This window comes from Salmo salar, chromosome ssa04 (genome assembly GCF_905237065.1).
Source record: "Salmo salar chromosome ssa04, Ssal_v3.1, whole genome shotgun sequence".
Taxonomy (NCBI): domain Eukaryota; kingdom Metazoa; phylum Chordata; class Actinopteri; order Salmoniformes; family Salmonidae; genus Salmo; species Salmo salar.
This window is the reverse complement of record NC_059445.1, coordinates 52,847,711-52,863,678: the sequence shown is the minus strand read 5'-3', so window position 1 is coordinate 52,863,678 and position 15,968 is coordinate 52,847,711. Positions and strand designations below refer to the sequence as shown.

Below are 15,968 nucleotides of genomic sequence, written 5' to 3'. Positions count from 1 at the left end.
TGTCCAAAACAAATCACTGCCTGCTAATAATGTCAAATCACTGCCTCCTAGTCTTAACATGTCACGTTCTTGTGAGAAATTCACCAATTGTGATAAATCCTAACAAAGCTGCATCAATGAACAGATTCAAATACAATCTTTCAAAATTTAAATGAAGTTTAAAAGTTAAGTGCACAATATGACTTTTCAAACGTTTATTTTTCTAAGAGTTTAAAGATAAACTTGCACCAGGACTACAGCGTGTGAGTAAACGCATTAGAAAAGTTAATATTTAAGTATGAATGCCACACAAAAGTGTTGACTCTCTGTCTCACAAACACAGAGAGAGAGAGAGAGAGAGAGAGAGAGAGAGAGGGAGCGAGAGAGAGAAAGATGTCATGTGCAGTCCTGTACCCAGTGTAAAGCTGGAGGTATCGGAGTTCGCTCACCCTTTCCCTCATCATTTTTGCTTTCTTCCCGGAGTCCAGACGTGCGCAACTGTAATTCTCTATTCTCTGACCGGGAGAGGATGGTGTCCTCGCTCCAGGCGATGATGTTCAAGGATGGGGTGATTCTGTTCTGCACACCGTTCCTCCTCCTCCCACTACCTCTGCTGATCGGAACCACGGTATGCGCCAAAGTTGTCGAATAGACTTATTCCAGGGGTCCCTACCTCCTCTTGACCCGATCTAGGCCTACTCTTTCTGCTTTCTACACAAAGAGTAGGCTATCTGAATGATGATTTAAAATATTTCACTAGCAGCCTACTAGTAGTTTATCATCTTGTTAGATATTTTATAAATTAAATCAGAATTATTTTGTGCACCTGACCCATGATGATTTTGGCGTAAACATGTATTGCTATAGTTCTAATTTCCCCACGCACACACTGGCGTAGCACCCAAGGGGTGGGGGCATTGGGGTCCCCCTCGGCGGTCGGGCTCCCGATAGCATATAAACACGTCAAAAAACAAGATTTTTTTAATTACTGGAAATTTGCTTTAAAACTGCAAGCATTTTCTCTCAGACTCATAACAATTATAATTTATTCAGCATTTATAGCGCTTTTCATTACAGAAATAATCTCAAATTCTTGAAAATAAAAATAAACAATCAAATGAAAGATGTAGTTACAGAACAGACAGTAGGTCTGGACTACAACAATTGTCACCTAGAGTTGAACGTTTTGGGTGTTTCAAGTCTCCAAAAGATTCGGAGACCGTCAAGAGGGATCCACATAGCTTGAGCAGAGGGAGGGGGTTTGTCAACAAGGGGAGATGAGCAGGTCCTCTGGTGGCAGGCAGCACAGTTCACTCTCCATTCAAGGTGTCTCACCGGCGCCTCGCCGTCACCGCTGTTTAATTGCGACTTCTCCATAGCCATTGACTCGGTCTTGTACGAGGTGAACTTCGTTGTATTCTGGAAATTCAGAAAATGGAAATTCCGCTCTATAACATGCTGACCCAACCGGCTCCGCGCTTGCGTCTGTGTGCCTCCTCGTGCGCATATTGAATTTTGTCTATCCCCACCAGACATGACACACAGGTTAAAATACTAAAACCTAAACACGAAAGAAATGCACACCTATTTAGGCGAGGTGCTGGCTAGCGGAGTGGAATGCTTAAAAAAATGAAGGAGAGCCGCACACCCTAGGAATCAGATGCAAAATGTTGATGTCCAACTTTTCAACAGACAAGCTGTCTTCATCAGGGTATAATGACAAACACTGCAGGATGACTCATTTATATAGTGTCAAAAGACACACACAGGCAGGGGCGAAAATCTGATATCCACTTTGGAGGGGACAATTACATGAAATTTTCTCAAGAGCAATTCCTGAGGGGGACACCAAAAGTAGTGCTGTAACACATAGCCTACATTGTAATATGGTAAATGTATATTGAGGAACCAAAGAAATAAGGTGTTTGCCGTACTCCTAACTACCGGTACCCAAAACTACACAACTAATCACAACAGCAATACCATTGCCTTTAACACATCTTAGTTCAGTCACCAGTTTAAGTTGAGAGTGGGGGTATCCATGGCATTTTCCAATTATGTTCCTATTTTACAAGTCAAAAAAATTGAGAACCTTTCATAATGTTGCCAAACAAAGACTCAACAAACTTACCTGAGACTCCCTGTCTCTGCCAGTCTGTCCCTGCATATCTGTCCCCAACTCTGCTGTCTGTGTGCCATCTGTTGCCTGCTCTGCCTAATGACATCATTGTGAAACATTTCCATTAGTTTCATTTCTTTCTTATGAACATTTTATCAACTAGTCTTTGAGATATTAGGCTACTAGGGTTCTTACTATGCGTTTTGGTGTATTGAAAAATACTCTGATGTCCGTCTTTTATTTTTCTGCCATTTTTCTACCTGGCTGGCTGGCTGGCTACACACACAGTGTGTAGGTTATTTACAGTAGGAGATGGGCTTCTATCATCTTCAATCATTCTATATGGGCTTCGATCTAAAAGGTAGCTAGCAAATGTGAAACGGATTAAAATGACAAGAGTTGACAGCTGTATGAGTTCACCATTTACACAACATATGCTGCAACCTTTTGTCATTTTAATAGTTTGTTTCAAATTGGCTGGCTTCCAACATTAGCTGAATTTGCAAAGCTAGCGAGCACCAATTCAGTTTCAGTGGTGTTTGCTATAATCTTTGCTACCCGGGTTAAATAAAGGTGAAATAAAATAAATAAATAAAAGTTCCCTTGCGACAATTTAGCTTTTGCAACGAGACCATTAAATATATTTAAGACACTGGTAGAAGAGAGTGTAGTTCTGTTCAGTTTGGACTTCAGTTTATCTCTAACCTTATCACAGGGACTTTGAAGCACTAACTTACATCATCTGCATGCTGATTCCATCTTTGACGACGCCACATAAATGGAATAGGTACTAGCTAGCTTAATAGTTAATATTTGCGCGCTAGCTCTGCATATTCAGCTAGTGTGTGTGTGCGCGATTGACTGGATGAACCTCACGGCAGTTACGTAGCAAGCTAAGGAACTGGCAGTGGATCAAACCATTGTGAGGCAAAGGGCGGGGAGGTCGCAATCTTTTGAAACTTAAAAACGCGCTATTAAGTGTCTATAATCAGCACAATTGCTTTCATTGCGTATTATTAATATTATTTAAATTACATAGTTATGTTTCAGTGATATATTGGTGGGGGACAAATCATATTTTTCCCAGGATGGGGGGGTCGTGTCCCCCCCGTCCCCCCCGGGATTTCCGCCCCTGTTTTGAATAGCAGGTAGTAAGAACGCAAGAATGCTTAATTTTGCGAGACTGACCTTGAAAAAGATCATGTCTCATTTTGTTTAGAATTTTCTCAAGTGCAGTATTAATCTGACCATTTCTGTATCCAGTGCTGATGAACCATGATAACTATCCGTCAGTGTTGATATAGTCGGTGATTCCCAGAAGTATCCATAGAGATATGTATAATCTGAAAAAACATCCCAGATCCCACACTGATTGACCGGGTAACCCTGGCAACTGGATCTCAGGGGTCTCCACAGCATGTGCCATCCCTATGTAACTAAAGTAGAAGGCCCAGCTGGACCCTTTAAATATAAATATTAATATATCAGAAAAATACACATAGCAAAGACTTTTGGTTTCGGAGAGAGTGTGTTATTGTCACCTGACCATTTCTCCTGCTGTGCTGACAGACAGTAGACCCATTTTAGGTATTAGGCCTACTTAGTAATCTACTCTTGTGAGAGTGACATAAAGCCTAACCTGCCCCAGGAGGTCTTACATTCTTGTAAGCTCAGTGTTTCAGTGCCAGGGCATTGAAGACTAAGGAAACATTTCCTCATCACACCATAGGGTGTTGAAGTTCAAGTTTACATTACTTGAGATTCACAAATTCACATCACAGATCAATATTGATACAATGGCACTACCAGACACACAGAACACTGTGTTTTCATGTGCTTTAGTTATTTTGTGTGTGTGTGGGTGTTTGTCCTTTTGACCTCTAGAATATTTGGGTTCTCTGTACATCTATATGGATCTAAATCAAGTATTGTAAATGTGTGTGCTGCAGGAGGCAGGCTGTGCCTATGTGATAGCCCTGATGGCAGTGTACTGGTGTACTGAGGTACTGCCGCTGGCTGTGACTGCTCTCCTGCCCGCTGTCCTCTTCCCTCTGTTTGGCATCATGGAGTCCAAGCAGGTACGCTTCCCTCACACACGCGCACACACACAAACACACATGCTCACACTCAAAGACAATCTCTCACGTGTGTGTATCAGGTGTGTATGCAGTACCTGAACGACACCAACATGCTGTTTGTTGGCGGGCTAATGATGGCTGTTGCCGTGGAGACGTGGAATCTTCACAAGCGCATCGCCCTCAGAGTTCTACTCGTTGTGGGGGTGCGGCCTGCCCTGTGAGTAGCAAATCACAGGTGTCTGTCTATCAGTTGTTCAAGTATCAAATCAAGATTGTCAGCCCACTGAGCTAAAGCCTAGCATGCTTTCCTCCTTCTCCACTTCCTATTTTCTTTTCTGACTCTGATACACCCTCCCCTCCTCCGCTGTCCCCACCAGTCTGATGCTAGGGTTCATGGGTGTGACAGCCTTCCTGTCCATGTGGATCAGTAACACAGCCACCACAGCTATGATGGTCCCCATTGTCCAGGCCGTCCTGGAGCAGCTCAACAGCCCACGAAAGGGGGAGAACCCCCTGCCCACCCTTCAGAGCCAGGAGAATGGTACGACTTCTGAGGAAAAACTGGAGAACAGTTCGACCCCACAGGACACACTTATGATCCAGGACAATCACATCCCACTGGAGAAACTAGCCTCAAAAGATAAACTGGACTCCCCAGACAAACCAGTTCCTCAGGACAACTCTCTGACTGATGGAAAGCCAGGTGAGGTGCAGGGCACTGGGCTGGGGGCAGAGGCCAGGGCAGGGGGCTGGGTGAGGCTGGAGCACAGCTTTTTCACCAACACACCATAACACAGTTAAATGGCGATTTCAGACAATTATAGACATAGGCTAAATGTCTATAGGCAACAGGAAAACTATAGCCTGCCTAGTTAACAACTTTGGCCGTGACCTCTTGGTAGTCCTGATTCCCAAACTTCTCTAATATATAGTGCTATTTTCTCCTCCTTCCTCTCTGTATCCAGTGATGGTGTCCATGGTCTTGAAGGAAGGGACTGAAGCAGAGGAGCAGGTTGGGGAGGAAGAGGAGGAGAAGGAGAGGATGAAGATGTGTAAAGGCCTGACGTTGTGTGTGTGTTACGCTGCCAGCATTGGCGGCACTGCCACTCTAACTGGCACCGGACCCAACCTCGTCCTCACAGGGCAGATGAGCCAGTATGTACCACACACAGACACACACGCGTTAGTGTATGTACAGCCTATCCCGTCGCTATAAACATAGATATGGGGGTCTGAACATCGTGTTGATCAACTGACATTTGAGGTTTTACATTGTTGAGAAGTTATGTTGTTAATAGAAGCCCACTGTCAGACTCTTCCCTCAGAACGGTGACGTCATTAACTTTGCCTCATGGTTCGCCTTTGCCTTCCCCACCATGCTTCTGATGCTGACGCTGGCCTGGCTCTGGCTCCAGCTCGTCTTCATCGGCTTCAAGTGAGTGACCTGGCCAGAGCATCACAGTGCATTATTTTAACTCTACTCTCTCCTCCCTCTCAGTTCAACCATGACATGATATCTGTAAAGGTTTGCATAGGCCAAATAGGGGTAATGTCTCTCTCACTCAGTCTGCTTCTTATCCGACCTATTATTGTAAATAATCTCTCTCTCACTCAGCCTCTTTCTCTCACCCCTTTCTCTTTTGCTCCCCCACTCATTTCTCTCACCCCTGTCTCCCTGTCTCCCACTCCTCCTCTCCAGTCTGAAGCGTACGTGGGGCTGTGGTGCTGTGCAGTCAGAGAAGGAGTTTGCGGCATATGATTTGATCCGTGAGGAGCATCGTCGTCTGGGGCCCATGTCTTACGGAGAGCTGAGTGTCCTGGGGCTCTTCATCCTGCTGGTGGTGCTTTGGTTCACACGAAGCCCAGGCTTCATCGATGGATGGGCAACCCACGTCTTCAATGCCAAAGCACCGTATGTAACACACACCACAGTGAAATACTGTACACACCATACACACTCAACCACACAGACACACACTAGCAGGTGGAAATATGCAGAAACATGAACAGTAACACAAGCCTGATCTGGATAGGTGACCTGAGTTGTCTTTAGTCCCAGAACCTTCCATTAGACCAAATGTCAGGACACGGGGAACAGGATAAAACAAACACAGACGGACAAAATATGTCATTCAGAGAGTAAACCATCTGTGTTGCATCAATACACGTGTTCTGAACTTTGACACACAGGAACACACACGTGTACACGTACACACACTCTCACCTGCACACACATACGCTGTAACCAGCACACAGAGTCCAGGAAACGTGATCTCACTAGAGTGAATGAGAGACAAAAGCACAATTCTTTATGACAAACAGATCGATGGGCAGGAGAGGCACACACTACATTCTGGGCAATTCCACGATAACGGAATTACGCTTTGACTCAGATTAACTTTCAAATTTATGCCAAACAAAAATAATTGATTTCAAAGACTACTTTGTACAATTTACACAGAAAATGTCACAAAAACCAATTTACTGGAATACCTGTGCAGATGCAAAGTTTGGTAACAGAATTACGGTAAACTCTCCCTCAGTTTTTTATGCGACCACCATTTCCAAAAACGTTTTGAGCGATCCCACCAAATTCACATAGAATGTGAGTTATAGATTTGTCAATCTCATTGAAAGGAAGTCCAAGAAGCGGTAGATCTGTTCTATGTGTGCTATTTCTATGCTTCCCGTTCTTAAGTAGAATTTTTGTGTCTTTTATGTTCGCTTTTGTACATCAGCTTCAAAAAGCTGAAAATACAGTATTTTTGGTTATTGAAAATATATTTCACAGCGGTTTAGATGGTACAATGATTCTCTATAGAATACATTGCTTGTTTTGTCAAATAAACTGAGAAATGGCGGAGCGATTTCTGTATATTGCCCCTTTAAATTTCTGCTCTGAATTAAGATTCAAAGTCTCCTGCAGAAAGAATGGGGTGTCAGCTATGACATGACACGTTGAGTAAAAAAATAAATAAAATGGTAGGTGATGAAATTTCAGTAACGGAATTACATCATGGGTCCATGATCTGTACTATATAGGAATTCATAATTATGGATATAATTATATAATTTTTTTGCATATTTGGGTATTACTGACTTGCCTAGTTAAATAAAGGTCAAATGTTTAAATAAATAAAAAATAGGTAGCCTAGTGGTTAGAGTGTTGGGCCAGTAACCGAAAGGCTGCTGGATCGAATCCCCAAGCTGACTAGGTAAAAATCTGTCGTTCTTCCCCGGAGCAAGGCAGCTAATCCACTATTCCCCGGGCACCAAAGATGTGGATGTCAATTATGGCAGCCCTCCACACCTCTCTGATTCAGAGGGTTGGGTTAAATGAGGAAGACACATTTCAGTTGAATGCATTCAGTTGTACAACTGACTAGGTATCCCCTTTCACTATTATTCTACACACTGGCTTTGATTGTAATGAGCTCCGCCCCCAAACAAGACCACATTTGGTTGGACCAGACCAAATCCTGAAACAATCTAAACATCTGTTTCACCAGTTTGGATATCACAGTACAACACAGTAGAGTCGAACAGTACATTATACTGTACTCTACGCTTGTGTGCTCTACTGTAGTCTACAGTACTTTTCTCTAGAATTCTATAATTGGTTCAGATCTGGTCCAGACAGGGAAGACTGACCAAATTTCAACTACTTCTCAACATCCATGAACGTTGGGTGTCGGTCGGTGCTCAATGGGTGAGGATGCTTGATAAAGTAAATGGAAATAGTGTAAGTGGTAGGGTCTCATGGTAGGTGTCAGTAAGAGCCAGGAGAGGTGGCATTACCTGGAGAGAGAGAGAGAGAACGGCAGAGAAACAGAGAGTGAGAGGGGGGAGGGGTTGTCGAGACTGTTTTCATAGTCTTGCTTTGACCACCAGACGACAGAAAGATAAAACAAATCTGTTATGAGCTGAACAGGATAGGTAGTATAAAATGTATATATGCCTTAATTTCTCAAAAATATAGACTCTTAGCTTTCATTTGACACACAATGTGACATGCTCCTATGAACTTTACATGTTGGTGCTCATGGGTCCTTTTACATGGAAATGCCCTTCTCTCTTATCTGGTCATGTGACCTGCCTAACACATAGGGCATATGTGACGTCTGTCAATTTATGAATGGGCACATCACCATGGAAACAGGCATTGATTCTAACAGAATCCTGGATCAAACTGGGGCTAAGGTCATCAAACATGCTCTGTCCTTTACGTCAATCACCTCCGTCATCACATTGCCATTGGGTAAGAATTAGTTAGTGTTCAAAAAAGGATTGGAGGGCCCCTCCCTGGCCTCCCTCTGCACCTTTTCCCAACTCCTAACCCCTGTATTCCCCTACCCTGCTGCCCCCTAACCCCACACAGTCTAACACCTAACCACTAACCATCCTCTCCTAAACCCTCCGCCTCTCCCCCTCCAGGTTTGTAACTGATGCCACAGTGGCAGTGTTTGTTGCCATGCTGCTGTTCGTCTTGCCCTCTGAGGCCCCCCGCTACCTCTGCTTCTGGAGAACACAGAGATTTGACACAGGTGATACACACACATGCATTCATAAACACACACACACACACACATAACACACATACACTGTAGACCAGTGATTCCCAAACTAGGGCTCCTGATATGAAAATGGGGTCGCGGGAGAATTTCCAAAATCCTGAAGAAAAAATATCAAATTCAACGAGAGCGAGCCCTTAAATCATGGGAAAAGGTCGCACTTGACCGTTGCACTTGAATCCTTCCTACGGTGAATGGCTAGGTCCGCTACGCTATGACACCACACACTATTGCAGAGACTTTGATATTACTGGCCGCAATTGATATGGTGAAAACAATGTGTGGGGAGGCACCAAAACTAACATCAATACCTTTGTCAGATAACACTGTTAAACCAAAAATGAATGCTCTGACTGAACGACTCCCCAGCTTATGGTCTCCAAATGGACGTTCGCTGTGACGACCGAGATGCATTGACTTTTGTTTGCTACATGTCAGGACATATTGTTCTGTCTCACGATTCCCAAGCATGAAACGGCACGGGGATGTTCAGTGTGCTGCGCAGCTATATTGATGAAAAACAGATTCCGTGGGATTGAATGGTGGGCTTTTGCACAGATGAGGCTCCATCTATGGCAGCACGGTAGGCAGACCTCTGTACTCTAGTTATGAATGTGTCTCCCTCTGCCATATAGACGCATTGTATGATACACCGAGAGCAACTGGCGGCAAAAGAGTATACAGTGCCTTCAGAAAGTATTCAAACCCCTTGACTTTTTAAAAATGTTGTCCTGTTACAGCCAAATTCTGAAATGGATCAAATAAATACAAATCCTCAGCAATCTACACACAATACCCCATGATGACAAAGCAAAGACAGGTTTTTCAAAAAAATGTCAACTGTATTACAAGTAAAAAACAGAAATACCTTATTTACATTAGTATTCAGACCCTTTGCTATGAGACTCGAAATTGAACTCAGGTACTTCCTGTTTCCATTGATCATCCTTGAGATGTTCCTACAACTTGATTGGAGTCCACCTGTGGTAAAATTGATTGATTGGGCTCGATTTGGAAAGGCACTGTCTATAAAAGGTCCCACAGTTGACAGTGCATGTCACAGCAAAAACCAAGCCATGAGGTCAAAGGATTGTGTCGAGGCACATATCTGGGGAAGGGTACCAAAACATTTCTACAGCATTGAAGGTCCCCAAGAACACAGTGCCCTCAATCATTCTTAAATGGGAGAAGTTTGGAACCACCAAGACTCTTCCTAGAGCCGGCCGCCTGGCCAAACTGAGCAATTGGGGGAGAAGGGCCTTGGTCAAGGAGGTGACCAAGAACCCGATGGTCACTCTGACAGAGCTCTAGAGTTCCTCTGTGGAGATGGGAGACTTTCGAGGACAACCATCTCTGCAGCACTCCACCAATCAGGCCTTTATGGTAGCGTTTGGTTGATTTTTCTGTCTAATGAAAAGAAAATAACAGAAAACAGCATCAGTAAGTGTCCCACAAGAGTGATGACTGCTCACCTCCAACGCTTGGAAAAGCACTTTGGGATCTACTTCCCAATCCGTTTGACTGTGATCCTGGCTCAGTTGACATGCCGGTAAGTGAAATCATACAAATGATCGAGTTGTCATGTGACCGAATGCATTCACGGGTCACAACACAGGAGTTTTGGTTCCTGACTCAAAGGGAATACCTTGCTTTTTTCCTCTGAGCATTAATGCTGTGTTCAAAACAACTGGAAACTCGGAAATCACCACCTTCCCAACGTCAGTATGTTCAAGACAACTGGGAACTCGGAAAGACATGAGCTCCAACTGTGAAAATCCTTTTTGAAACTATTTCTAGAGCTCTGACTTTCCGACCTTTAGATCACTGACATCATGATTTGACCTTGAAAGCACCAAAAACTCATAGTAGGCTATATCTGTGTGAAGCCAGATTCAGTGCTCTCGTCTGCATTAAAACCAGATATCGATCCAGGTTGGATATGGCAGCAGAGACAAGGTGTGCACAGTCAACCCAGATTTTGAGAAGCTCCGACGCAGCATGCATCAAGCACACCCATCTCATTAGTGGTGGGATAAGATACATTATGTCAGACTAATATTCAATCGACTGCCATAGCTGCAAATAAAAAAGTAAACATTGGCTGTTAAGTATATTTCTTTTTTCACATAGTTTAGGATGCAATAATTTTTTGATATCAAAATGGGGTCTGGTGCCAAAAAGTTTGAACCCCTGCTGTAGACAATTCTTGACATGTGTGTGTGCCCCCTCCCGTCAGAGCCCCAGCCCCCCCGTGGCCCTGCCCCTGCCCTGTTGACCTGGCAGGTCACCCAGAGGAAGATGCCCTGGAGCATTGTACTGCTGCTAGGAGGAGGCTTCGCACTGGCTAAGGGCAGTGAGGTGTGTGTGTGTGTGTGTGTGTGTGTGTGTGTGTGTGTGTGTGTGTGTGTGTGTGTGTGTGTGTGTGTGTGTGTGTGTGTGTGTGTGTGCGCGCTTCAATATGTGTGTGTGTGTGTATCCATCTAGGTGTCTGGTCTGTCGCGGTGGCTGGGTGATCAGATGATGCCTCTCTGCTCCGTCCCTCCCTGGGCCATCGCTGTCATCCTCTGTCTCCTCATTGCCACCTTCACTGAGTGTGCCAGCAACGTGGCTACCGCTACACTCTTCCTGCCCATCCTCGCCTCAATGGTACACACACACACACAGTCTCTCTTTCTCCCACTCTCTCTCACACAGACACTCCCTCTGCGCCCTCATTCTGGGATCAAGTTTCCTCTTGATAAAATTGGAATGTACTGAATAGAGCTGAGCCAGGCCTATCACTTAAGAGGTTCTCACACACACAGAGAGAGAGAGAGAGAGTCTCTAATAGGTCACATTAGAGAGCAGACAGTGAGACTGTAGCAGCACTGTGTAGAGCTCTCAGCTCTGTTGATCCAGTGAAGAGAAGCTTTGATAACTGATCCAGCACACAGAGCCACATGCATACACACTCTTACACACTCTTATTCATCCTATCCACATTGTTCATCCTATCCACGTATGCGCGAGTGTGTGTTGTTTAATATGTGTGTGTTCTATTGCAGTCCCAGTCCATAGGGTTGAACCCGCTGTATGTGATGGTACCCTGCACCCTCAGTGCATCCTTTGCCTTCATGCTGCCTGTGGCCACGCCTCCTAATGCCATCGTGTTCTCTTATGGATACCTGAAGGTGTCAGACATGGTGAGAGATAGGCTACTATAGGTACCTACTGTACTTCTCTGATAGAGTTCAGTGTGTCAAATCGGGGGGCCTGTTGTCCGGACCTCTGGCAGTTTCTATGGGGGTACCACAGGGTTCAATTCTCTGGCCGACTCTTTTCTCTGTATACATAAATGATGTCGCTCTTGCTGCTGGTGATTCTCTGATCCACCTCTGCACAGACGACACCATTCTGTATACTTCTGGCCCTTTTTTTATTTACCTTTATTTAACTAGGCAAGTCAGTTAAGAACAAATTCTTATTTTCAATGATGGCCTAGGAACAGTGGGTTAACTGCCTTGTTCAGGGGCAGAACGACAGATTTGTACCTTGTCAGCTCGGGGATTCAAACTTGCAACCTTTCGGTTACTAGCCCAACGCTCTAACCACTAGGCTACCCTGCCGCCCCTTCTTTGGACACTGTGTTAACTAACCTCCAGACAAGCTTCAATGCATACAACTCTCCTTCAGTGAACTCCAACTGCTCTTAAATGCAAGTAAAACTAAATGCATGCTCTTCAGAGTAGTGCCTACCGGTCCAGCATCACTACTCTGGACGGTTCTGACTTAGAATATGTGGACAACTACAAATACCTAGGTGTCTGGTTAGACTGTAAACTCTCCTTCCAGACTCACATTAAGCATCTCCAATTCAAAATTAAATCTAGAATCGGCTTCCTATTTCGCAACAAAACATCCTTCACTCATGCTGCCAAACATACCCTCGTAAAACTGACCATCCTACCAATCCTCGACTTCGGCGACGTCATTTACAGAATAGCCTCCAACACTCTACTCAGCAAATTGGATGCAGTCTACCACAGTGCCATCAGTTTTGTCACCAAAGCCCCATACACTACCCACCACTGCGATCTGTATGCTCTCGTTGGCTGGTTAAATAAAGGTGAAATAAATAAAATAAAAAATGCATATACACTGCTCCAAAAAATAAAGGGAACACTTAAACAACACAATGTAACTCCAAGTCAATCACACTTCTGTGAAATCAAACTGTCCACTTAGGAAGCAACACTGATTGACAATACATTTCACATGCTGTTGTGCAAATGGAATAGACAACATGTGGAAATTATAGGCAATTAGCAAGACACCCCCAATAAAGGAGTGGTTCTGCAGGTGGGGACCACAGACCATTTCTTAGTTCCTATGCTTCCTGGCTGATGTTTTGGTCACTTTTGAATGCTGGCGGTGCTTTCACTCTAGTGGTAGCATGAGATGGAGTCTACAACCCACACAAGTGGCTCAGGTAGTGCAGCTCATCCAGGATGGCACATCAATGCGGGCTGTGGCAAGAAGGTTTGCTGTGTCTGTCAGCGTAGTGTCCAGAGCATGGAGGTGCTACCAGCAGACAGGCCAGTACATCAGGAGACGTGGAGGAGGCCGTAGGAGGGCAACAACCCAGCAGCAGGACCGCTACCTCCGCCTTTGTGCAAGGAGGAGCAGGAGAAGCACTGCCAGAGCCCTGCAAAATGACCTCCAGCAGGCCACAAATGTGCATGTGTCTGCTCAAACGGTCAGAAACAGACTCCATGAGGGTGGTATGAGGGCCCGACGTCCACAGGTGGGGGTTGTGCTTACAGCCCAACACCATGCAGGACGTTTGGCATTTGCCAGAGAACACCAAGATTGGCAAATTCGCCACTGGCGCCCTGTGCTCTTCACAGATGAAAGCAGGTTCACACTGAGCATGTGACAGACGTGACAGAGTCTGGAGACACCGTGGAGAACGTTCTGCTGCCTGCAACATCCTCCAGCATGACCGGTTTGGCGGTGGGTCAGTCATGGTGTGGGGTGGCATTTCTTTGGGGGGGGCCGCACAGCCCTCCATGTGCTCGCCAGAGGTAGCCTGACTGCCATTAGGTACCGAGATGAGCTCCTCAGACCCCTTGTGAGACCATATGCTGGTGCGGTTGGCCCTGGGTTCCTCCTAATGCAAGACAATGCTAGACCTCATGTGGCTGGAGTGTGTCAGCAGTTCCTGCAAGAGGAAGGCATTGATGCTATGGACTGGCCCGCCCGTTCCCCAGACCTGAATCCAATTGAGCACATCTGGGACATCATGTCTTGCTCCATCCACCAACGCCACGTTGCACCACAGACTGTCCATGAGTTGGCGGATGCTTTAGTCCAGGTCTGCGAGGAGATCCCTCAGGAGACCATCCGCCACCTCATCAGGAGCATGCCCAGGCATTGTAGGGAGGTCATACAGGCACGTGGAGGCCACACACACTACTGAGCCTCATTTTGACTTGTTTTAAGGACATTACATCAAAGTTGGATCAGCCTGTAGTGTGGTTTTCCACTTTAATTTTGAGTGTGACTCCAAATCCAGACCTCCATGGGTTGATAAATTGGATTTCCATTGATTATTTTTGTGTGATTTTGTTGTCTGCACATTCAACTATGTAAAGAAAAAAGTATTTAATAAGATGATTTATTTCATTCAGATCTAGGATGTGTTGTTTAAGTGTTCCCTTTATTTTTTTGAGCAGTATATATTTCACCCTGCCACCCAACCCAAAACCTAAACCTCCTCCTCCTCACACCTTATTCATCCACCCTCACCTCCATCCCCTCAACCTACCACCACCTCAACTCTGACCCCCTCTCTCTCCTACAGGCTAAAACGGGTGTAGTGATGAACATCATCGGGATCCTGTGCATCACTCTGGCCATTAACAGCTGGGGTAGAGCCATGTTCAACCTGGACATCTTCCCCTCCTGGGCCAACACCACCGCGAACATCACTACAGGAGAAGGAGGGGGGAAATGACCCCCAAATATACCACCATACACCCCTGTACTGCCATTGCACTGCTACCGTTGCCAAAAGGGGATGAGGAAGGGGGAGTATTACCAAGACACCACGGATCTTTCTCCAACAGCACTACAAGCCTCGCTGGGGCAACAGAATGCTGGCCATGAGAGCACTGCTATGGTCTGGTGAACACATGCGCACACACACACACACACACACACACATACACACACACTGGGATAGTTTCCAGCTGTGCCATCACCGTACTGGTTTATTATCAGTGTATTTTCTACAGTTAGGGACTTATTCTTATATTATATGGTTATGACACTAGAGAGCCTTAGGGAACAGGGATGATAAATAACTTGCAAAGCCAAGATATGCTGTAATATTGTAACTTATATTTGTATTACTGACAATATTGTTATATCAATTTATATTCTATAATTGTATTATATTACAGGGATCATCAACTAATTTTAGCCACTGGCCAATTTTCTCTTGAGCGGATGGTCAGGGGTCCGGAACATAATTACAAATCATTTGGAGACTACAAATTGACTGCCCAAACAAATATAATATTTGACTAAAACATAATCATTTCAAACCTTGCTTACATTTGTATACAATCACACATATCTCTCTATTATCCGTGGGAATACTTTGGAACATATTTTCCCAATTAAAATCACTTGGAGCTGATTTTCTGGCATTTTCAGTCTTATGTCCAACAATCAAAAAAAGAAAATAATAAGTTTTGCACAGAAAACTTGGGGGCCAAATAAAATCATCTGTGGGCTGCTAGTTGGGGAACTCTGTTATACTGCATAAATTATGATAAATGCTTTTCAGTAAGTGTAATTAATTATTAGATATTTTGTATAGTTATCAATGTAAATGATTGACTTTTGTAAGAGTTTAGAGTTGTTTTTTCCATTCTGATAACAACCTATTATGGTTTTGTCTATTGTACTGTGCTTGTTTAGTTTTTTTGCTGAATAAAGCCTGGACTTTTGAGGTTGTGCTGATTACTGTAGTCTCTTTCTGTTGACCACAAAACATCTTCTCTCACACTAGCCTATCAAACTATATACCATGCATTACTATGACAGACACAAATATAATTTGGATAAGAATTCCTAGACAAATGTTTTGAAACCTAGTAAGTCCTTGTTAAGTTAGTGAGGAACAGCAAAACAGTAACTTACAGTTACTGTCTCGAAGACAAAGCTTGCGCACAG

The 15,968-nt window shown here is 44.5% G+C and overlaps 1 protein-coding gene across 1 annotated transcript; it reads left to right on the top strand.

Annotated features, from left to right (window-relative positions):
* The first annotated feature begins 309 nt into the window (after nucleotides 1–309).
* On the top strand, nucleotides 310–15,749 carry LOC106603573 (solute carrier family 13 member 5). Its single transcript, XM_014197433.2, has 12 exons — nucleotides 310–607; nucleotides 4,048–4,176; nucleotides 4,257–4,393; nucleotides 4,554–4,879; nucleotides 5,142–5,331; nucleotides 5,489–5,611; nucleotides 5,876–6,088; nucleotides 8,611–8,720; nucleotides 10,984–11,105; nucleotides 11,232–11,393; nucleotides 11,792–11,929; nucleotides 14,590–15,749. The coding sequence occupies exons 1-12, from the start codon at nucleotides 509–511 to the stop codon at nucleotides 14,740–14,742; spliced, it is 1,902 nt and encodes a 633-aa protein (XP_014052908.1). The 5' UTR covers nucleotides 310–508; the 3' UTR covers nucleotides 14,743–15,749.
* Nucleotides 15,750–15,968: the final 219 nt, after the last annotated feature.